The sequence below is a fragment of the Pteropus medius genome, unplaced genomic scaffold (genome assembly GCF_902729225.1).
Source record: "Pteropus medius unplaced genomic scaffold, Ma_sr-lr_union100, whole genome shotgun sequence".
Lineage (NCBI taxonomy): Eukaryota > Metazoa > Chordata > Mammalia > Chiroptera > Pteropodidae > Pteropus > Pteropus medius.
Window position 1 is genome coordinate 3,096,542 of NW_024356397.1, and position 22,022 is coordinate 3,118,563.

The 22,022-nt window shown below is 38.2% G+C and overlaps 1 protein-coding gene across 6 annotated transcripts in view; it reads left to right on the top strand.

Annotated features, from left to right (window-relative positions):
* SLC11A2 (solute carrier family 11 member 2) overlaps positions 1 to 19,748 on the top strand; it is a 30,034-nt gene extending 10,286 nt beyond the window's left edge. For 3 of the 6 annotated variants that reach the window (XM_039862126.1, XM_039862124.1, XM_039862128.1), the window contains exons 2-17: positions 495 to 548; positions 2,018 to 2,166; positions 2,726 to 2,851; positions 3,425 to 3,544; positions 4,811 to 4,917; positions 5,469 to 5,539; positions 5,648 to 5,715; positions 6,782 to 6,937; positions 7,583 to 7,741; positions 8,532 to 8,618; positions 9,357 to 9,476; positions 9,644 to 9,793; positions 10,346 to 10,419; positions 11,107 to 11,260; positions 12,820 to 12,873; positions 17,834 to 19,748. In XM_039862126.1, coding sequence (XP_039718060.1) covers positions 495 to 548; positions 2,018 to 2,166; positions 2,726 to 2,851; positions 3,425 to 3,544; positions 4,811 to 4,917; positions 5,469 to 5,539; positions 5,648 to 5,715; positions 6,782 to 6,937; positions 7,583 to 7,741; positions 8,532 to 8,618; positions 9,357 to 9,476; positions 9,644 to 9,793; positions 10,346 to 10,419; positions 11,107 to 11,260; positions 12,820 to 12,873; positions 17,834 to 17,911 — 1,727 coding nt within the window. In that variant the 3' untranslated portion in view covers positions 17,912 to 19,748. Of the gene's footprint in view, positions 1 to 494; positions 549 to 1,364; positions 1,509 to 2,017; positions 2,167 to 2,725; positions 2,852 to 3,424; positions 3,545 to 4,810; positions 4,918 to 5,468; positions 5,540 to 5,647; positions 5,716 to 6,781; positions 6,938 to 7,582; positions 7,742 to 8,531; positions 8,619 to 9,356; positions 9,477 to 9,643; positions 9,794 to 10,345; positions 10,420 to 11,106; positions 11,261 to 12,819; positions 12,874 to 13,764; positions 15,051 to 17,833 lie in introns of those variants that run through there. The other 3 variants (XM_039862129.1, XM_039862127.1, XM_039862125.1) reach the window with 3 other exon arrangements.
* The last annotated feature ends 2,274 nt before the right edge of the window (positions 19,749 to 22,022 follow it).

A 22,022-nucleotide genomic window follows, 5' to 3' on the forward strand; every position in this document is an offset into this window, starting at 1 on the left:
TTTAAGTTAATAATTTAGCAGCTTGACCACAATAACTCTTTTTATTTCTTCATTCTGTTCCTCAAGCTTAAGTTGTTGTTAGTTAGGTCAAAGAGAGTTATAAATCTCTTTCCTTAAAAACTCATGAAAATGGGAAGATATCAGCCTGGTTTTAAATAGCTAAGTTAATCTAGAGGCAAAAGAAGAGACTGGGTAATTGCCTGGCAGCCTGTCTGCAGATGCTTATTAAAAAGCTTTTGCTTACTTCCCTGAATACCTGTTGCTGCAATTTGATTTTGAAGTCTTGCTAGCAAAAACATGATTAAGACAACATTTTTTATTAAACATCTCTTAATCATACTCTGAAAACTAATTGTTTTCAAGGCTATCTACTTCAGTAGAAGAATTATTCTTTTCATATAGTAAAGGTTTGGTTGTACAGAGTACAAAATGCTGTTTCTGAACTTGTTAGCTTGTTCTTGCTAATTCCTCTCCCTTCATTTTCTGTTTTCCAGAATCTTATTCTAAGAAAACGATGGTTTTGGGTCCTGAACAGAAGATGTCAGATGGTAATTTACAGTTTTGTGTTATTGTCTAATTTTTATTTGGAATTAGGCTTAAGTCCGTAACTGAATGTTTCCTTCTTGTTGTCTATTCCAACAAAAATTGTCTCCATCTCCTCTCCCCCAGCTAACAACATCATTATGGAGACCTGCTCCATTCAGAAGTCACCATCTGGTATCTTGCCGTAAATGAAAATGAATTTATAACCACAGAGACTTGCCTCATATCTTGTTCCCAGTTCTGAGATGGGCCAAGATTAGCTACAAATTTGGTTTCTATAGCAGAAATGCTTGCAAGGGCAGTGTTTTTCACAGACCTGTGATAAAAACCTCTAGAGTGTCTTGGCTGCTGATGGCATTTCAGATACCTATGAAGCAGTAAAATACTAAGCGTCTTATACTATATATTTGATTAGAGCTTCTTGACCGCTTTGACTAATCCTTCCTAATTCTAAATTTCCCCTTTAGAGTTTCCATTCCTTTTTTATAAATTTTCTCATCAGCTTAGGGCCACTTAGGTGAAGCGGCTCAGCTCCCTATAGAAAGAAAGCTTTTGTTTTTGTAATTGGAGGTTGTAAGGACTTTTTAGAAACACTTAGATTAGATCTTTGTGGCTCAAAATAGCCATTTGATGGCTACAGCAAACTGGGTTTTGTATCCTTTTAGCAGATTAGCCCTTTTCTTCCAGGCCCTCCTCCTCCCATGCCCTGCATTTAAGATTACTTGCAAAATGCCAGACTCAGGGAAATACTGATGTAATCAGTCTGAGATGAGCCCTCCTATCACAAGGGTCATCCTGTGACCCGAAGCTCTTCACTGCAGGCCTTAGTCAGGAGGCAAAGGATTCCTGCTTGGTGGTTTCCCTGCAGCTTCAGATTTTAGCCTGAACTGTGACAGGATTTTGCAACTTCCACATTTTTTAAGAAGCTTGACGGAGGTATATAATGTCCAAAGATGATTCTTCGAGTAAGTCTTGCCAAATACTGGGTAAGGTGGAGTGGTATGGTGTCTATCCCACTAGACCTAGTTTATTTCTTCTAAAAGTTAGAATTTTAGGTTACCAATGGGGCTAGTCGGGGAATGTTATGCTTTGAGACCTAGATATCAGTGTTTGAAGAAGAAAATGCAATGGTTTTGAAAATTGCCAAGTGGGAATCAAAGTCTGAAAGTAGGAAGACCATTGTGAAATTAGTGTTAAAACTGATATAGACTGGAGAAGAGGGTGAGAGGGAGCTTTTTTATCATTAGCTTTTTTGTATTCCTTGAATTTTGAACCATATGAATGTATTGCCTACTCAAAAATTAATTTGTTAAAAATATAAATAAGTAAAGTATTAGAAATAAATTGAGATACAGTCAGGTTGGTCTTATGCATTCAGGATATTAAAAAGATTTAATTTTAGTATTACTAAGGATGAATTGTTAGTGTATTTCGTTCATTTAAAAAAAATTTCTTCTCAAATCTGTTCATTCAGATGATGCTTCTGAAGACCATGGGGACTTTGCCGATCTTGGTGCCATCAACCCTGCCTATAGTAACTCCTCTCTTCCGCAGTCCACTGGGCACTCAGAGGAGCCCTTCTCTACCTACTTTGATGAGAAGATTGCTATTCCTGAGGAGGAGGTTAGTGACGGGTAATGGAGGAGAACATTATTATGTAGGGGAAACCTATGAGTGAAAAGTCTGCTGGATAACTCAAGATCAACAGCCTCAGATCTAATTTTGGAAAGCAGTCTCAGAAGTTTGAATTTTTGTCATCAGAATAGAAACTGTTAAGGAAAATGAGAACCTTCAAAATAGTTTCCAAGTTGTACAAGTGAGCATTTTTCAATCAAGAAAGTATGAATTTTATGTTCCTTTTTTTACGATGGCTTTTGTCTTATTTGGGTAGTGGTTGGTTGGCCACAGAGGTACTGATAGTGTTACTCTGGTTTTAGAAGGAGAGGCTGATGGAAAAGAGCAGGTAAGGGAAGGGCTCTTACCTGGACAGAACAGCGGCCAGCTTATTGATAAGAAAAGTGGTAAGATGAAAGTGAAACTTGGACACACCCAATATCCAACTTCCTAAATTCTTTGTTCTTCTGAAGCTGGTATTGTTACTTTATATGTGATGAAATAATAGATAAATTAGAACAGTAGTTTGGACTTGATAATCAGTTTGATCTCTTTTCTTCTTGTGTAGTACTCTTGTTTTAGCTTTCGTAAACTGTGGGCTTTCACGGGACCAGGCTTCCTTATGAGCATTGCCTACCTGGATCCAGGAAACATTGAATCTGATTTGCAGTCCGGAGCAGTGGCTGGGTTTAAGGTAAACATCTAGTCCTACCCCTGTCCCTTTTAAACATACATAACATACCCTCACATTCTTTCCCTCTACTTTGCCTATTAGATATCAGCCTTTTGACCTACATGCAGGTATTTCATTGGCAGTGACATTTAGTAGAAAGTACTTTACCGTCTGGTATTTTATTTTATTTTATTTTATTTTATTTTATTTTATTTTATTTTATTTTATTTTATTTATTTTATTTTATTTATTTTATTTTATTTATTTTATTTTATTTTATTTTATTTTATTTATTTTATTTATTTTATTTTATTTTATTTTATTTTATTTCATCTATGTAGATGGTTTTCTATTTTATTTCACCCATATAGTTTCCTTGAACAAAGGGCAAACTGCCGATGAGAGAAACTATAGCTCAAAGAGGTACAAGGAGACCTACCAGGTTATGTGTACAACCTGATACAGAAATCAGGTCATTTGATTCCTGACATGAGCTCTTTCCCAAATATAGTGTTTCCCATTCATATTGTCAAACAACCAAACAAAAAAAACCTCAGTTGTCTGAGTGTTCAGGGGGATTTTGTTCTTTTCTAGTTGCTCTGGGTTCTTCTCTTGGCCACCATTGTGGGGCTCCTGCTTCAGCGCCTTGCAGCTAGACTAGGAGTGGTTACTGGGATGCATCTTGCTGAAGTATGTCATCGTCAGTATCCCAAGGTGAGCAGTGTACTGTCCTGTTTGTCACTTATATCATAGGAACTTATATGCCTAGTAATATGTGCTGGCCCTACTACTTATACTGAAACAATGGAAGACTTTAGCGATCAGTGGCCCTGAGGACTGATAGTCCCAAGGGAAATTCTCTAGCCCACTCTTGCTGCCAAGCCATGTTTCTGTGCTCCTTCAAAATCTAATGTGAGATTCACCTTTCTCAGAAAGTTTCCTTAGAAAAATTCTGTTTGAATGTTTGAGAACATTCACTATTCACTCTGCCTTCTGGTGTCTAGTAGTGCCCAGTCCATGGAGAGGTGGATGGGTGAGTGGTAGTGCTCCCTAAGCACTTGCATTCATACATACATATTACTCCATCGCTTTGCATTATATATTTTTTCTTTTTTGTTTGACTTTGCCATCAATTTGAAAAAAGTGTTTTTTCCTTTACTACAAACTATATGTGGCAGGATCTTTGGATTTCCTAATAATTATTTTTCAATTTACCCTGACCTTGGAGGTTATACCATCTTTTACACTTTCCTTCTGGATATATCTTAACAGTTGTTTTTTGTGACATTTCTGGGTAGTGGGTACCTGGAAGGGTTCTTTTTCTGGCCTCAGTGAGCCAGCATTAACTAAATTTACCTTTTGCCTGCATCGTTTGACCAGATTAGTTTCTTATTTTGTTATATACCACCCAATTCCAACCACTTTGCCCTGAGTCCCCTTGCATATCTGCCCTTTCTCTGTTGTTTCTGTGTTACTACATTAAGGAAGACCTCAGCCTTTTCATGTTTGTTTTGTCTCTTCATCTACAGTCAGGATAGATATTTTCTTTTGCAGTCATTTTCTATTCTCTCCCGGCCAATTTTTTTTTTTATTAAATATTATTGGGGTGACATTGATCAACAAATGTCAAAATTTTGACCATCTCAGCATCCTTATTTTCCTTTAAGACTTTTAGGATTGTTTTAAGGCAGGAAATTAAGTGGAAATTAATGAGTGGAAATTCCATTCCTCTCTTGAATGGAAGAGAAAGATAAAAAATTAGGATTAGCTGCTGCCTTGACCTTGGCTCATAGGCTCTGCCACATAGAAGCACCGTTTTCCAGTTAGGGGCCGCAGTGCAATGATGGGTCAAGTGGAGGCAAGTTCCGGCACTTCATCTCTAGACTAAGGCTTAAAAAGGACAGTTCCAAAATGTGAATTCTAAACTCTGGGGGAAGTTCTTAGAAATGATTAATTGTTTTTCTTCTATTTGGTGTTTAGATCCCACGAATCATCTTATGGTTGATGGTGGAGTTGGCTATCATTGGCTCAGATATGCAAGAAGTTATTGGCTCAGCCATTGCCATCAATCTCCTGTCTAAAGGAAGGTGAGGGAGTTTTCCTCTGTAGAGTAATCAATATTTTTACTAGATTTCAAAACAAATGTAAAAACAAAACCCAACTCATTTTCAGTTTTCCAGGTTCAACTCAAGTTTATTATATTTTTTGTGGAACCTTTCTAGAACCACCTTCCTCTTTCCTGGCAGAGATGTCTTTCATGTTCTTTCATGTTCTTGTTATATATACCTCTATGTTTGTACTTCTGTTATACAGTGTGTATTTTATTTGTGGATTATTGTATATTACAGTTATTTATTTATATGTCAGTTTATCCCACTAGACAGCACCTTAGCAATAACACCCATACTTTTCAGCTTTGTATCCTAAATTGCTGACAGAGTAGACGTTCAGCTTGAATGAATATAATTCATTTGGTGCTGTGATCCTAAATTACCCAAGGCCTGGCCTTCTGCCACTATCCCCTCTCCCCCAAGTCCTTACTTCTCCAAATGTGGTATATATGGGAGCTGTTGGGAAGAAAGTGCTTCTCAATGTTTCCTTTCTTTCCTTTAATTTCCATTTCTTACCTCTGACCTAGGGTTCCTCTGTGGGGTGGAGTTCTCATCACTATTGCAGATACCTTTGTATTTCTTTTTTTGGACAAATATGGTAAGTAGAGTGAGAATGGAGGGATCAGTCAAAGAAGCTACTCTTCCATCATGTGGCTGATAGGGAAGTCTGCCTTCTGTGAGCTCACTGCTGCATTTTCCCCTGTAGGCTTGCGGAAGCTAGAAGCATTTTTTGGCTTTCTCATCACTGTTATGGCCCTCACATTTGGATATGAGGCAAGTGTTACAGGCTATTCATTAGCGTCAAAAAATTTTTTTTTTGCCTTTTATTATAAAAGACATTATAATGCTACCATGGTTTTATTGTATTGAATATGTTAAGAAAAAGCCAATTAAGCCCTGGACCAGTTTTGAAAGAATATTATCTATAGGGAAGACTAGTGGCTAGATGACTCCTATGTCAAAAATGACTGGAGTTCCTAGGACTTTCTAGACTAGACTCCCTGGTTCTAAATTGGCCATCTTTACAACAGGGCAGCTTTGGAGAAGGTTAGGAAGCAGGTTGCAGGGTGATTCTTGGCTGTTAACTTAGAGGGGTTCTGTTTTTACTCATGCTGGTTTATACCAACTGCAGCTTGAACTTTCTCTATATTTCAATAGTTAATATACTATAGGAGATATAATAGATGTTTCCTGGTTTGTGACCCAACTATTATATGTACCATTATATACAATAATAGCACCTTTTAATATCCAGTTGTTACCAACTGATTTCTGTTTATTGGCTTTGCTAGACTTTTAAAAATATATCTAATCTATGAGTAGATTATGCAGCTTGGTCTAAGGCTTCCAAGAGAAATGGTGAACCAGGAAAAAGTATGTATGAAAAGCATTTATGAATGCCTATGCTAGTGGCATACAGTGATTTTTAGATGAACATAGGTCAGCAGAAGCATGATAAGTGTGGATAATTAAGAATTGACTCTATATTCTTGGGTCTGTTTCATAGGAGTTACTGTGAAGCTAATTTCAGTAAGGCTCTTTGCATCCATTTTATTTTTTTAGACTATTAATTACATACTCTACACATCTATTTTGTATTTAAAACATGATGTAAAATATTCAGAAACTCCAGTCCTGAATTCTCTGACTGCTGGCTGCAAGCCCTTTTTGCTGCTTGATTTTTGATGATTCTGTATTCCTCATTAGTCTAGGTAGTTGCTGAAGAAGAAAGAGTTGCAAGGAAAGGGGTAGGGGTAAAGGTTGCTGAGTGTTTCCTAGTGCTATGTTATTTCCTCGGTCTCATATTCCAGTAAAGGTTAATCGTTATGTTGGTTTGTAGTATGTTACAGTGAAACCCAGTCAGAGCGAGGTACTCAAAGGCATGTTCCTGCCATCCTGTTCAGGCTGTGGCACCCCACAGATCCAACAGGCTGTGGGCATTGTGGGAGCTGTCATCATGCCACACAACATGTACCTGCATTCTGCCTTAGTCAAGGTGAGCAAGATCCTTATCTCAGTGGCCTCCTGGGTTGTTCATGGGCTCTTTTCCTGTAGTTGCGAGGGACACATACTTAGTTTACAACTGTTAGAGCTCTGAAGGAGAAAGATAGTTTTCCATGGTTGAATGTTTATATACTCCAAACACTTGGACTCTGTTTTATGACCAGAGATAACTGACCTCACAGAAAAACTAGGACTAATGTTCTTCATAAAAGGTCTGAAAGTGCACCAGGTCTTTCTTGTTTTACTCTCAAGACCCTGAGTGGCCTTGAGGTCAGGAGTGAAGAGCCTGACCAACCTTTTACCAGTCGTACACGACAGTTTGCTGGGAGATTTCAGAGACCTTTATAATTATTAGGACTGAAATCAGGTTATTTTTGTAGATCAGCAGTTCTTCCAGCCGTAACTGCGAGCTCAGTGGTCACTTAGTCATTATTCCCTATTTGGGGAATGTGCAGTTTCATAAAAGGGTCATGAGGTTCTTACTTAATGAACAAGGATGTAAGTGAGTTGTCTTACATTTCATCTGGTAAGTTGTTCGACTTCTAAATCTTTCAGCTGTTCCCAAACTCATGAAACACTGCAAGGAAACGTTCCAAATAGTCAGAAAAAAAAATGACTGCTGCTGTTATCTTTCCAGTCCAGACAGGTAAACCGAGCCAAAAAGCAGGAAGTTCAAGAAGCCAATAAGTACTTTTTTATTGAATCCTGCATTGCGCTCTTTGTTTCCTTCATCATCAATGTCTTTGTCGTCTCAGTCTTTGCAGAAGCATTTTATCAGAAAACCAACCAGCAGGTGGTAAGTAAGCCAGGATCATGAGTGGTAGTGAGCGTGAGGGTAAAGTGAAGGCTGGAATGGGGTAGGAAAATATGACAGTGACTTGGAGGTCAGGGGAAATGGATCTCTAACCTCATGCTGCCTCCTTAATCACTGCATTAATCAGTCTACAGTCTGAGGGCTAACTAGACCTAGACCCCTTTTTCCCACCTTTTGGCTGAGAAGGGAGATTGCCTCAGGATAAAAGTTACCTCATGCTGTTTTTTTAGTGGCTTAATAGCTATTCGACTCTTTTGTTTAATGTTTATCAACTGCCAGCCTGCTTACTAGTCCTATCATTTGGTGATGAGGACAGGTTGGAAAGAGTCAATGAAACAGAAACTATTCCTGAGACTAACTGCTTTGTCATTTTGAATTCTCTGTCTTTTCAGTTCTCAATTGCCTGTCTAGTTTTGATCACTTTGTTTTCCATCTATAGGACCTTAGACTCCTGGCTCTGCTTTGACACTGTTTTGGGTGTTCTCTCATATTTGAAGTCATCTTAATGGTCTTCTCTTTCTGTCATCATTTAAAATGACCCAGCAATGCACACTCAGACGCAGTAAATATTTTTGATGACATGGGGGTATAGAAAGATTAGGGAGGAAGAGCATAATTGCTGCCAGTACCTGTCCCTATCACAACCTGTATCCAGTGTCTTACCTCCAGGCTGTGTCTCATAGATGACTTGTGTGTGATCTATAGGAGAGCTCTTATTATCTGGTCCTTGCCTTGAAAATAAAAGATGTTCCTAAACTGCTTTGTGTTCCAGATTGAAGTCTGTAGAAATAGCAGCAGTCCTCATACTGGCCTTATTCCAAATGATAACTCAACACTGGCTGTGGACATCTACAAAGGGGTAAACCTATTCACGTGTGTTCTTTGCCCCTGAATCAATATTCTTGACATAGTACCTGGTCTTTTCTGTGGGTTCACTTCAGAGCTGAGTATATTTTCTTTGGAGTGTCATTTATTTCAGAGGTCCAGATGTTATACAACCATTTTGGACAGCATAGGAAGAAATAGAGGATCAGCTAGAAAAATGAATTGTATTAGCAGTTCCCAAACTTTCGTTGACAGTATATTGTTCCATAGAATGTTAATTGGGGTGATCAGTGAAAGTGTTTCTAGCAAAGAGTTCTTTATTGAGACCTTAGTCCTTTTTATGTTGGTTACATTGTGAACCTTGAAGAGTAGAATGTGTATGTAATGCAGCATTTCCCAAATTTATTCGACTTTTCTTTTTACTCTTATTATCTTCCAGAGTAGTGTGTTAAGCAGTATAATGTGGGAAATATAGTGTAGACTTTTTCTTAATATTTAAGATATAGGTCGAGGATGAAAGCTTTAGGAACTTAGAGAAGAGAAAGGACTATGCTGGGGAATGTAGGATCATCCAGCAAAATTCAGGTTAAAAGCTTTTAGGACCTGACTCCAGCTTCTGAGTCATATAGAACACAAAATTATTGTTTATTAATCCATAAGCATAGCACTTGGTGTAGGTAGTTACATAGCAAAGAAGAGAGAGAATTGCTGTTTTGGGTGTTGTCTAAACAGTTCACTGACACAACATATCTTTCTTCCTTGCCTCTCCCAGGGTGTTGTTCTGGGATGTTACTTTGGGCCTGCTGCACTCTACATCTGGGCAGTGGGAATCCTGGCTGCAGGACAGAGCTCCACCATGACAGGAACCTATTCTGGCCAGTTCGTCATGGAAGTATGTGCCGTTTTTGACTGGTATAGACTAGAGAAGGAGGAAATTGCCCTTTTGTTACGTCTTAATCCCATGCTTCTAAGGTCTTCCTGAACCTCTCCAAACCTTCTTCTGTTTCCCATTCCAGACATATATCCTGTTTCTGTGTCTTTTTGTTTTTATTTTTTCAGGGATTTCTAAACCTAAGGTGGTCACGCTTTGCACGAGTGATCCTGACCCGCTCTATTGCCATTATCCCCACTCTGCTTGTTGCCGTCTTCCAAGATGTAGAACATCTAACGGGAATGAATGACTTCCTCAATGTTCTACAGAGCTTACAGGTGTGGAGAGAGCTGGAAAAAGTCACATCTCATTTAGTCAGGTAGCATTACGTATTGCCTGTAGGTACCAAGCCTAGTGCCAGGTGCTGAGGAAAGTTTAGATGAAGAAAGAGGCATGGTCTTGATCTGCAGTAAATGTATATGAAATTTCTGGCATCTGAAAGGCTTTTAGAAATGACTTGGATTTTTTTTCAAGCCTGTTGGATGGGAAAAATAAATTACGATTACATATGGAACACAAAATTATTGTTTATTAATCCAAGCAAATATTAAATAACATATAGGACACTGCTGGGTTCAATAGAGATTAAGAAGACAAGACAAGACAGATACAAATATTTGTAAAGACACTTATGATCATATTTGTTGCTAGGTTAATGACAGCTCAGATTTTAACATAACTCTTGAGCATTTGGGATGATAAGAATAACCATTTCTAATGAAGAAGATGAGGCAGGGTTTGTGTTGTCCTTTCACTAATGGTGCTGCTCTCTGGGGTGATACAGGGACCCCCCAGTAGCTTTATTTAATCTTAGTTTTTTCCTTTTCCAGCTTCCCTTTGCTCTCATACCCATCCTCACATTTACAAGCTTGCGGCCAGTAATGAGTGACTTTGCCAATGGAATGTGAGTGTTCTCCTCTAAGTTCCTCAAAGATATGTGGGGGAAGGGTATCTTCAAATAGGCCAGTCAAAAAATGAGTCATATAGGGGTCTGAGAGGTGGTTGCTAGAGCTGCCCCCTCAATCTTTGGCTCAGGAAATGGAGACTGTGAATGTAGTAAAGGAGGGCAAGCACATCTTTCTTTCTGAGGGAGAAACTTCAGCTTTTAGGGCTTTATAACTCTTCAGCCACTGAAGTTTCAAGCACCTTCATTCCGTGTTAAATGATCTGAATGGGAAAGGCATAAGCTGATACCGTTTATGTACATCTGTAAATGATATGGGGGGTATTTTCCCCCCCACTGAGTAATATTATTTATTTATTTATTTTTATTTAAATGATATGGGAGTATTTGAAATGACTTGTTGCATCTCTAGGGACTCTCATGACTTGTTGCATTTTTAGGACTTGTTGCATTTCTGGGGACTTAAATAATAGGGATTATCTGATAGTATTTTTTTCATCTCTTTCTCCTTATCAGCATCAAAGTTTGGCTCATTTAACCAAATCTGGGACATATTTAGAATAATTTTTGAGTTTATTTTGAAATGCTTCTTACCTCTGTCTTGTCTACCCCATAGGACGCAGTGTTCTTTTCTGTTTGTGAACAGGTTGGACTGTTCCATAAGTGACTGTGCTGATTCTTTTGCAGAGGCTGGAGGATTGCAGGCGGGATCTTGGTTCTTATCATCTGTTCCATCAACATGTACTTTGTCGTGATTTATGTCCAAGAATTAGGGCATGTGTTGTTATATGTGGTGGCTGCTGTCGTCAGTGTGGCTTATCTGAGCTTTGTGTTTTACTTGGTAAGTCCAGCTGGGAGGGGGCAGGGGCATAGGTATGAGGGATGGCAGGGTGGGGCTGACTAGAATCCAGAAATGAAAGGACCCAAAAGAGCATATATCAATCTATCTCCAGGTTATTGAGATAATTTACATGAAATTTTAAAATCAACTATGTTTAAACTATAATATTTTTTGGCTAAATAATATTTTTAACCATAAAATTTGGTTCCTAAAGAGTTATCATTTTTCTATTTCCGTCACTTCTCAGTTTCCATTCTTAATAATTCCTAACGAGAATGTAGGAACTAAAAGAAGAGCAGCAGTATAGAAAGCAGAGAGTGGTACAAGATGGAGTTGGAGAAGTGGGCTGTGCAGTGTGATATTGGAACTTCGGGGTGAGACACAGGTGGCTTCACAGCCCTGCTCAGCTCTGCCACTTAAGTAAACAGCGATATTCTCATATTGAATTATTCTAGAGTTATTAAAAAATGATGGTTGTGAAACCATAGCTACAAAGAAAAGGAATGCAGGATTATGTATACCCAGATAATCAAAAGATTTTCCAAAGTCTAGAGTAAATTATATAAAAATTGTAGTAGTCATTGAATTAGGATGGTGGGATTATGGATACATTCTTTTCTCTATTTTCCAAATCTTTCGTAACATATATTAATGAAAAATGGCTATAGCAACAACAACAAATCTGCCTCCCTGTTCTGTACAGGTTTCTCTGAAAAACACAGGAGTTGAGGATTAGGGACAGCAGAATTTGTACCCTTCTGCTGCAGAGAATAGTTAAGGACAGAGGTGGGAAACCCACTGCTAATTTTATAACACACATCTAGTCCCCATGCTAGTGTCTGCCACCAGTAGCTACTCGATTGAGAAAAATTACTTTAGTGAATATTGAAAACTACGTCCTGGATTGATACATCCCTTTTCTTTCTCAGTAAACCTTGGGCATACTAACATTATGCTGACCCTATTATCTAGGAACTTTCTCTAAGGAAACCCAGCTAACTGAATATATCCTTGATAGGAATTGTTTTAAAAATTCACTGTAGAAGTTAAGGGAATCCTTCCATCATTCAAATTGGTTATGAACATGCCTGGTGATCCTCAGCCTGAGATTATTGAGATTGTTGAAGATCCATTTTTAAGGCTGAGGGCTGATTCTAGAGTGGGTTACTGCTCTTTAGCTCTAAAGCATGTACTTCCTAGAGCAGCTCAGGAAACTTTGTTAGTCTGTCAGTCATTCCCCTTATCATGAGCAATGGGGCAGGACTGAAGAAAAGTGGTCTTCAAGGAACTCCCAGTTCGATAACAAACTACAGACACAACGCAGGGGGAACTTAGTATTGAAGAACTTTGCTGAGGAAGGCAGGTTTCAGGATATTTGGAAGGGGTTGTGGAGTGGGGAGAATGACTTGTGCAATCTTGGTGATAATGATAGAAGAAAGGCAAAACTGGATATTCGAGGAAGAGAGGTTTGCATCTGAACAGTATAATGTGAGCAGTCATGGTCAGTAAGAGGGCTCTTCAGAGAGGTTGATGAATGATGAACATATTTTATCTTCCAGATTTGGCAATGTTTGATTGCATTGGGCTTGTCTTTCCTGGATTGTGGGCACACGGTAAGCATCTCTAAAGTCCTGACTGAAGAAGCCACCAGTGACTATACTAAGTAAACACTGGATCAGTCTGTCTGATCCAGGTAGCCATCAGAGCCAGTGTGTTTCTATGGTTTACTGTGTGAACATAGCCAAAAGTATGTGCTGTTGCACAGACTGTATTTAGGACTCAGCTATTTGTTGGGAAAGACTTTGTTTCACATGTTTGAAAGATGAAATTTTTTTCTTCCTGACCTCCTAACCTGGGAACTGGATTAAGTGTAAGACCTTTGAAAAGATGAGGGTTTGCTGCTATCATTCCAACACTAAATCCTTTAGGAGCTGTCCAAGAGCCAGCTTGTTTTATCTTTTTGAGAGAGAGAGATCTCTATTCATAGTCTTAACCAGGCTATACATTAAAAAAACTTATTTGGAAAATGCAATAAAATTTTCATAATAAAAGGACAGAATGGGTATACAAGTTTGTCTGTTAAAAGATCATGGATTTTAAAGGCTGATATACTTTTCTTATGCATAGCCTTTCAGTTATTTTAGTTATTAAAAAAATCTCAACTAGAATAGAATGGTTTCATCCATATTAAATATAGAATTATGAGACATCTACCTCTCTCCAGTTTTTTAAAACTTATTCAAATTCTACTTTGAATTTCTCAGTGGAAGTTAAGAAGGGAGAGAAAGCATAAAGAAAGTAATAAAGGAACAAATAGCAAAATTCACCTGTAGGTGGTGGTTACTAATTACTTCAAAAATCACTTTAGAAGATTTTCCTCAGAGATCGAAAGCTTATCAGGATTTTCTTGGGAGTTCTGATTTAAATTTCATGTTAATACACAGAGCTTTTCCGATATTTACTCTTGAGCACATAGTTGTAAAACCTTCATCTTCCTCCTCCAGGAGGGTGATGATAGAAAAAGATGGTAGCATTTATAAACTGAGGTTCTCATGAGACTTTGGGGTGAGGATAAAAGACTTGAAAGGAGAAGAAGAGCCATCTGTTATATTCCTAAGAGCCACCTCCTACCAGAATCATCATGTTTTTCTGACATATGCCCAAGATGACTTGCAAAGCAGTCTCGAGCTGTGGACCAACTGATGCAAAGCTCTCTCAGAAAGTCAATAGGTATCAGTCTCTGGTTGCAAAGTTCTCTCAAGATTGCACTGGGCTACCTCTCTTCAGCCATCCCCTCAGAGGGAAAACCTTTGAGACCAGATGGTGGAGCTCTGGAGTCTGAGGAAATGGGTCCCTTCATCATGAAGCTGCTGCTCTTCAGCCACTTGTGACATTTTTACACGTGGAACCCGAGACTGTGTGATTATCTCAAATCAAATCATATTTGTCTGGCGGAGATAATCAAGTCTCTTATAGCTGTTGACTTGATAAGAACAGGAATGGGAATGGCATTGAAGGACTTCTCATTTTGGGGGCTTTCTTTCTGGAATCCTCCTGGTGGATTGATGCTCTCTGTTCATCTAAGCGCCTAAAGGCATTATTGCTGATTCTTTGCATAGTCAAATATGCAGGCTGGATGGATTGTCGTTTGTAAGGCATTAAGGGTAAACTTCTGTTTCACTGACCATATCTTTATGTTAGCCCCTCAAGTAACATAGCACAGGATCGTGAAAGACACATTTCCCTAACCATTCCTCCTCATATCTGTCCCATTTCCCCACCATCATTCCCCTGTGAAGATACTGGGGATTGACATCTTAAGTTGCAGTAGGTCTGGCTACCATAGGTGAAGGCCAAAGACCAAAAAATTCTTTGTAAAGACACTATAGTAACATTTACCTTTGTGCTGAGTCTGAGTGGACCCAGTCAGTTTCAGATCCACAAATATTTAGAAGCCCCGGTAAAAAGTGCTAGTTTTTTTTTTTTTAAGTTATATTTATGACTTACAACAATGGAAAATTTCTTCCCAGCTAAATAACATTTTATAATACTGTGTGTGTAGTATTTCACAGTCTTAAACACTCCCTTAGTGTATTCCATTTGATTCTCTCAGATAGTGTACTTCAGCCAGTATTCTGGATGCAATAAACAATATCTAGAACTTCAAAGTTTTCAAGTGCCAGCATGTGCATTATGTTTTGGCAGTGTCTTTGTGTGGAATGTTTAAGGATATACAGTTGTACTTTATGTAAATTAGTCCTTGTTCTCCATAAATATAACACGAAATCGTTGTGCTGTTCCAGCATACAGAGAATTAACAGCAATGGGGAAGGGCTGCACTTTGGCTCCTGTGAGGCCCTGCTAGGGGTTTTAGGAGTGGTTACAACTGAACTTTTAGTGACCATTTAACACTATGTAAACTTGGTTTATAATTAAAAACATTTGTTTTTTTCTAATTTGGTTTCCTGGGTATTTTTTTTTTTACCTTGAAAATACTTCATTAATGGGGGGAGGTGGGGTCTCAACAACTTTGAAATACTGAAACATCACCTACCACCTGGAATGACGTATTAAAGACACACTGTTAATACTCCCTCCCTCTTTAGAAGGGATGGAAAAAGATTTAGTCCTTAGAAGACTTGATGAATTGCAGACACCTGACACTAATTTCCATTTTCCCACTTAGAGTTTTGCTATTGCTAAAGGTCACATCATTGTTATGTTTAAACTTGAAAAAAAAAAGGAACATTTGAAATGAGAAATCAGAATTGTTTAGCTAAAAATAAATGGACGTTTTGGCAGACCTTTTATAAATAGATATTGGCACCATTTAATGAAGACAAAGTTCAGGCACAGCGAACTACTAACCCTGTCACCGGTATGTGACAAGAAAATCGAAGTCAGCATTTCATTTGTCCCAAGAGTGTCACTAGAACTTCATTATTTCTTTCTCTGTTGCAAGCTTTCCCTGTTACAGGAGCTGAATACCTAAATAACACTGTAGAAGTAATCTGGGAATTTTGTTCTGCTTGCTGTCCACCCTCATTTAGCTCTCCATTTCTAATTTGGGTTTATTTTTAGAACTAAAATAAAATGCATAACAATGAAGGTCCGGATGTGAGACTTTACCCTTTAGCTCTGCCCTCTGGAATGTTTCTGCTTTTTCATTGCTTAGGACCAGTGAATCTAAATGTGTCAGGTTTTCTTGATACCTTAGTTTATGAATGTTTAAAACAGCTGACACAGCTACGTGTAGTCCTGGTCTGAGCACTCATGATCTTGCTTAATTCTTCTAACAAGAAGATCAACCTCTGTATAGATGAGGCAACTGAAGAGCCAAAAAATAAAATCCCAAAATTTTACATAGCTAATGGGCAATTGGCATTTGAGCTTGAATGGCTTAACTCCAGGGCCCACATTATCGTTACCGAACTGTTCTATATAATACATAGTACACCTTCCATGCAAATTTAAGACATCAAACTTTGGTGTTTAGCAGCACCAGAAACATCAACACATCAAAGCATTTGATAGATACTCAAATTAGTGCTAGAATATGTTTTAGCTCAGAAGTTGCCATCTGGTGGACTAATCTTGTTTGGCCTGTGCTAAATTAAAAAAAGAAGTGCTTTTTGGCAGGCATAGAAAATGGGCGGGGCCTTCTGTGATCCTACCTCTGCAATAGCTAAGAACTAATAGTAAGTTTACTCATTTGCATTACCTCTCTGTCCTTCTCATTTCTGAATGTCTCAGCAATATAATAAACTTCCAGTGAAGGAGTTCTATTAAGTCACTTAAGTGATATACTCTGGGTGTCGTAAGACTCATAATGCAACCCTTGCTTACTACACAATGAGGAAGGCCACCTTAATTTACTTGAGAAAAGCCTGCAATGAATTGTTCAGTGTATCTGACAATTGCTCTTGGTTACTAAAACCTGAGATGTAAAACCCTAAAGTGGATAAGCAAGCTGAAGTCTAAAGAGCTGTTTTTCTGCACTAAGGCCAGTGTGACTCAGTAATTTCCTATCCCATTACTTGAGATTAGTTTTATCTTGGACTTCATTTGGACTCATCTTAAGCCTGTGATATATACAGGGCAATTTGTAATGTGTTAAAAGAGATTATATCTATTGAACACTAACATCAGGTAGCATATTAATGTACTTGGAATTTGCAAAGGTAGCATTTATTCCCATTTTACAAATAAGTAGGATAAGGCTGAAAAGGACACACGACTTGCTCAAGGTCATAGGAAATGGCAGAATTGGAGCTTGAATCCAACTCCAGTGCCTTTTCCATTATACTATAATAGGAATATTTTCTTCCTGTGGATTTATAGTCCTCATTCTACATTCACTCGTAGGCTGTTGATGCCAAGGAGCAATAACATTTCTAAAGCCCTAGGTAATAACAGTAGGGCTAAAACGAGATTCAGTGATTGTCCCACGGCCTATGCAGAGAAGAGAAAAAATTAAATATGCAGCTTCACAGATCCCAACACAAACCATCTGGATTCAGGTCTCCAGGAGTAGAATCTGCAATGTGTTTTAAAAGCAACCAAAATGGTTCCGATTCAGCCTGACAAACATGTGAGACCCATAGGTTATCTCCCTCTTTCTTCGCACATGCCACTTTATTTTCACTAATTTATTTTTTAATGAAAGACTGCTTATGTGCAAAAGGGCAATGGGGCTCAGGATTTAGACCATTTAAAATTTGATTTCTAACATACCACAGTACTAAAATACAAAAGCTCTCAGTGCCTTTACCCTTAATATCCTGATCAGAAGCACCCATCCTGAGGCAGTGTATCACAAGAATAGTCGAAGTGCAAACAGTGCTGAAGGCATTTGGACTATCTCAGTCCTTAACCATTTCATCTCCTAGCTATTATTTTTATATATCATTAACTATGTACCTGTAAGTCATTTTTTTTCTGAAATAAAAATCAGTGTAGCAGTACTAAAACATAGGCCTATATTGATAAGCCCTTTATAGGTACTTAAGTACCAATTTCAAAATTTAAATATTTGCAAGTCAGTCTAATCCTTTTCCATCTTTTTGTCCTTAGTATCATCTGGGATTGACAGCTCAGCCTGAACTCTACCTTCTGAACACCGTGGATGCTGACTCACTTGTGTCTAGATGACTGACAGCCTGAGAGACTGTATAAGCATCACTTTCTCTTAGTCCTTTTGTGCCAAGTGTATTGTTAACATATCTCTGTTAGTTCAGAGGTGAGTTTTGTTCAAATGTTTTGAGCAAAAGGCAAAGATTTCCTCATGGGAAGGGTGTTAAAAGCTGACAGCTGTTAAGTGTAGGTCAGAGACCCACCCACCTCACAACATTCCTACAACAGCCAGAGTTAATAGATTGGCCTTTGATGGCCACACACCCCTATGGGCTTGTGTCTTCTGGAATTTAAAAAGATATATGTGTATATATTTATGTAAACCCGAACATGTCAGTTTGGGTAGAGTTTTAAGGTTATAAAAATTGGTAGAGCTTTTGTATTTTTTTAAAACAGATAAATCAGATACTTGTGTTTTCTGGATAATAAGTGAGAAAGGAAAAGGAGCAATGCTCTTTTTTAGAATGAACTGGTCAAATTGACTTGCCTTTTACAATGGTGCTTGACTATGGCCAGTTAAATTTCATTTTGATTTGAATCAATCAGACTCTTAGTAACTACTGATACTAGCACATCTTTTTTAAAGAAAACATTTCTTATATTCGGCAATCATTTAATCTTAGATACCGGCGTGCTTTATTATTGTCTTTCTTGTCGATTTTCTTGAAAGTTTTTCAGAGCTATGATGGTATTTTCCAAAGAGCTTAGTACCTAGTAACAAGATCCAGAAACCATACGTTAACCAATGATTAGATTTTCATACTGCCTTGTAACTCAGCCCATTCTAGCATCCAAGATTTAGGTATAAGAAGAAACTTCTAACATTTAACTTTAGAAGTCCCAATGGAAGATAATGGAGGTTAGTTTTCTTTATAATATTTGTATAGTCCCACCATGTCTTTCCTTCCCACTTTACCCATTAACAGTCCAACACCATTTCTAGGTCCAAAGCTTATTTCCAAGAGTGGCTTATATTTCTGATGTTGAATCTCCTGTGGAATGCTAAGCATTTTATTTTAAGACATTTATATCAAATAGTAGTATGAAATTAGAACAAGACTGGGACTTGGAAGATTAGCCCACATGACACAAATGGCCTGCTTATATGTGGGTTATGGATTTTTTGACTTCTCTTCCTAACTAAGATTGTTTTCCCTTAAAATTTTTATAATAAAATTTTAATATTTAAAAATGGAAAGTTTTTGCATAATTATCTGATTGGAAAGGCAGAAGACTTTCAACACAGGGCTCACATTCCTGCATGGAAGTGCAGTTGGCTGGAACTGAATGGCAGCTATACATTTTTAATAGAATATACTCCAGAGCGGCATACATACACCCCTTCACTTATTTCCTTCCAGCCCCAAAGGCATTAAGTTTGCAAACCCTGCAGCTTTTGTGTGACTTTGAACATCATTTTCCTCTCTCAGCATAAAAGTTAAAAATCTGACCTCTCTGCCTTATTTTAAAACTTAGTACTTTTCAATAAGACCTAAAAAAAAGACAATCCAGACATTGCCTACTTCATTTATAATGACTTGGTTGTCTAAGAGACAGGGATTTTTCTAGGTAGGTACATTAAAATTCTGATAGAGCAGCAGCCTTAGAACCCAGGTTAGAGTCCTTCTGATCTTAAAAATGAAACTGAATTAATGTCAGCAGCTTTCACTTGAAAAAGACTTTTTGAGTTTCAGTGTTTCTCGGTTTCTTTATATACAGACAGCAACTCCAGATGAATAAATTTGTTGGATTTTCTTTTCTCCCTGGACAATTTCATTTCTAAGTAATTCATTCCCCGAGAATGTTTGGGAAAAGAAAAAAAAAGGCAAAAAAAAAAAAAATCCTGTTTTGCAACTCAAAAAAGATGAGGTGTTAAACAGAGATTGTGTACTTGGGGGCTTTCTGTAACTCCTCTTCAATCTTTAACTGTATGTTATTAGGAAGAGACTAGAGTTTACAAAAAGTTATAAATATACTCCGCAGGTTATATAACTCATGTAATCAGAGGATTTGATAAATGCTAAAACCAGTACAAGAGATCAATGTCTCAAGAGTGAGTCTTGGGTAAACTTTTTTGCTAAGTTAAGAACATTTAATCATTCTCTAGTTTATGATTTAAAAAATCTGGATTTCTATGTTATGCGCTTATATAGATGTTAATAAATTCAATTTAAAGAGTATTCTAGATGCATACACTCATTCAGTTTTTGGGGTTTAACACTATGCAGTCACTTTGTAAAAGGATGCTCTGACATTGTATAGCCAGAATGTCAGAAAAATGCAATTAAATAATTTTAGTAAGCAGCTGCTGCTACATCACTGTGTGTCACCTAATATAAAAGGTAGTCAGAATACATCCAGGCACATGAAATAGTTTAACTAGCAAGTGAAGCTTTAGGGGTTATAGGTGCCATTGCCTTCTCAATTTTAAACATGATATTATGCCACCAGAGCTTTGTCTCAGAAGTATTGTGCCCGTTCAGGTGGAGTTTCAAGGAATCCTCTGGGCAGAGCGACCTCTGTTATACAGTTCGATTAAGTCTCAGCTATAATGGCGCTAAGTCCGCACACTGGAAGGGAGAAGGACTCAACAGAGGAACAATGGATACTGCCAGCACTTCTGCCAGGGAGAGAGCCTCAGCTCCTGCCCTCACTCTGACAACTCAGTGTCCTCTTGTAAGTCCCAGTGCACAACCCCCTCTACCCCGTGCAGTCGACCCAGTGTGTTGGTGCTCAGAGCAAGCAGGTCCGTCATCGTGAAATTCTGCTCACAGACACGGCCCCTTTCATTGGTATCTGCAGCTGCCGGCTGCTGCTACTGTAGCCTCTGCCCCACTCAGCTGCTTGAACCAGGCAGCCTCCTGTCTTTGCCCGCTCCTACCTTCTATAGTTGCAGGTTGATTAGTTATCTCCCTAGTTGTAGTGCCATCTGTTCACTAGATTCTAGGCAACTTTCCTTGCTGTTCGTTCCATGTTTCTGTCACAACTTTGATTTGTTCGTAAGAGGGACGAACAGAGCCTCTACCTACATTATTTTTTCCCATTCTCGTGAACTTGATCTTTTTGACTTGCCTTGAGCCCTGGAAGCATGAAGATTGGCACTCCTTCCGTAGATGTCCCACCTCCGACAGAGAGAAAGGCAAACATGGACCTAGACCCTGCCTGGCTCTTGATAAGATTATCAGAGCCCTGCTCAAGCTCTACCTGAGGCTTTCTGTCTCTATGCTTTTCACTAATTTGAGTAAAGTCCTTTATCTGCTTAAGATTTTTTGGATTGGGAGTTCTGTTATTTGTAATCAAAGAAATCTTAACCAACACAGGACCTAAAAGACATTGGACATGTTTTTGCCTTTTTTCTGCAGAGGCTTAAGTCACTTCCTGGGGCTCTTGGAATGATTATAAATGTTTTATGGGCCTGAGGAGGAAAGCAGTGAGAAGGTAATATGGCAGTTATGGTCAAAACAGGTTTTGTGGTTTGGGGAATCAGGGCTTCTAAGACTTGCTCTGTGACTTGTGGAATGTAAGAAACTTCATTTATTTCTCTACATGTCAGTGTTGTCTATAGCAAGTGAGGAAAATATTTGCCATACCACATAGGTCAGATGATATTGATAAGATTGTGTCTAATACTTTGTACTTTGCTATTATTTACCTGCCAGTATGTCAGTAATATTTTACCATGTCAACCTGTGGCTTTTGATATTTCTCAATCACTAGAAAGACCTGACCAGTAGGTAGGTAGATTAGGGAGGTTCTACTTTGGGAAGACTGTAGAGGGAGGAGATTCATGTTCCATAGCTAGGGGGCCTTACATGAGTGTCGTAATCTCACTGTTGTAACTAGCTGTTTTCATGATCCAGAGAGGTGGAGTAGCAAGTGTCCTTTCTTTCTGATCTATTGATTTAGCAAATGAGATCTTTGGACTTGAACTTTTCAAAACTCTTTCAGATTGCTTACTCCTTCCAAAATTGCTTTTTCTAAACTCTGTTAGCTGTTTTTATAGTTACCTGGCTGTAGAAAGACAAATCTGTATGTTCAAATCGCTTAACTTTCCACAATGAAAGAAAGCCCTCCCCGAGGTATTAAGAAAAATGAAACCAAGCCAGCAAGTATATATACTATTTATTTT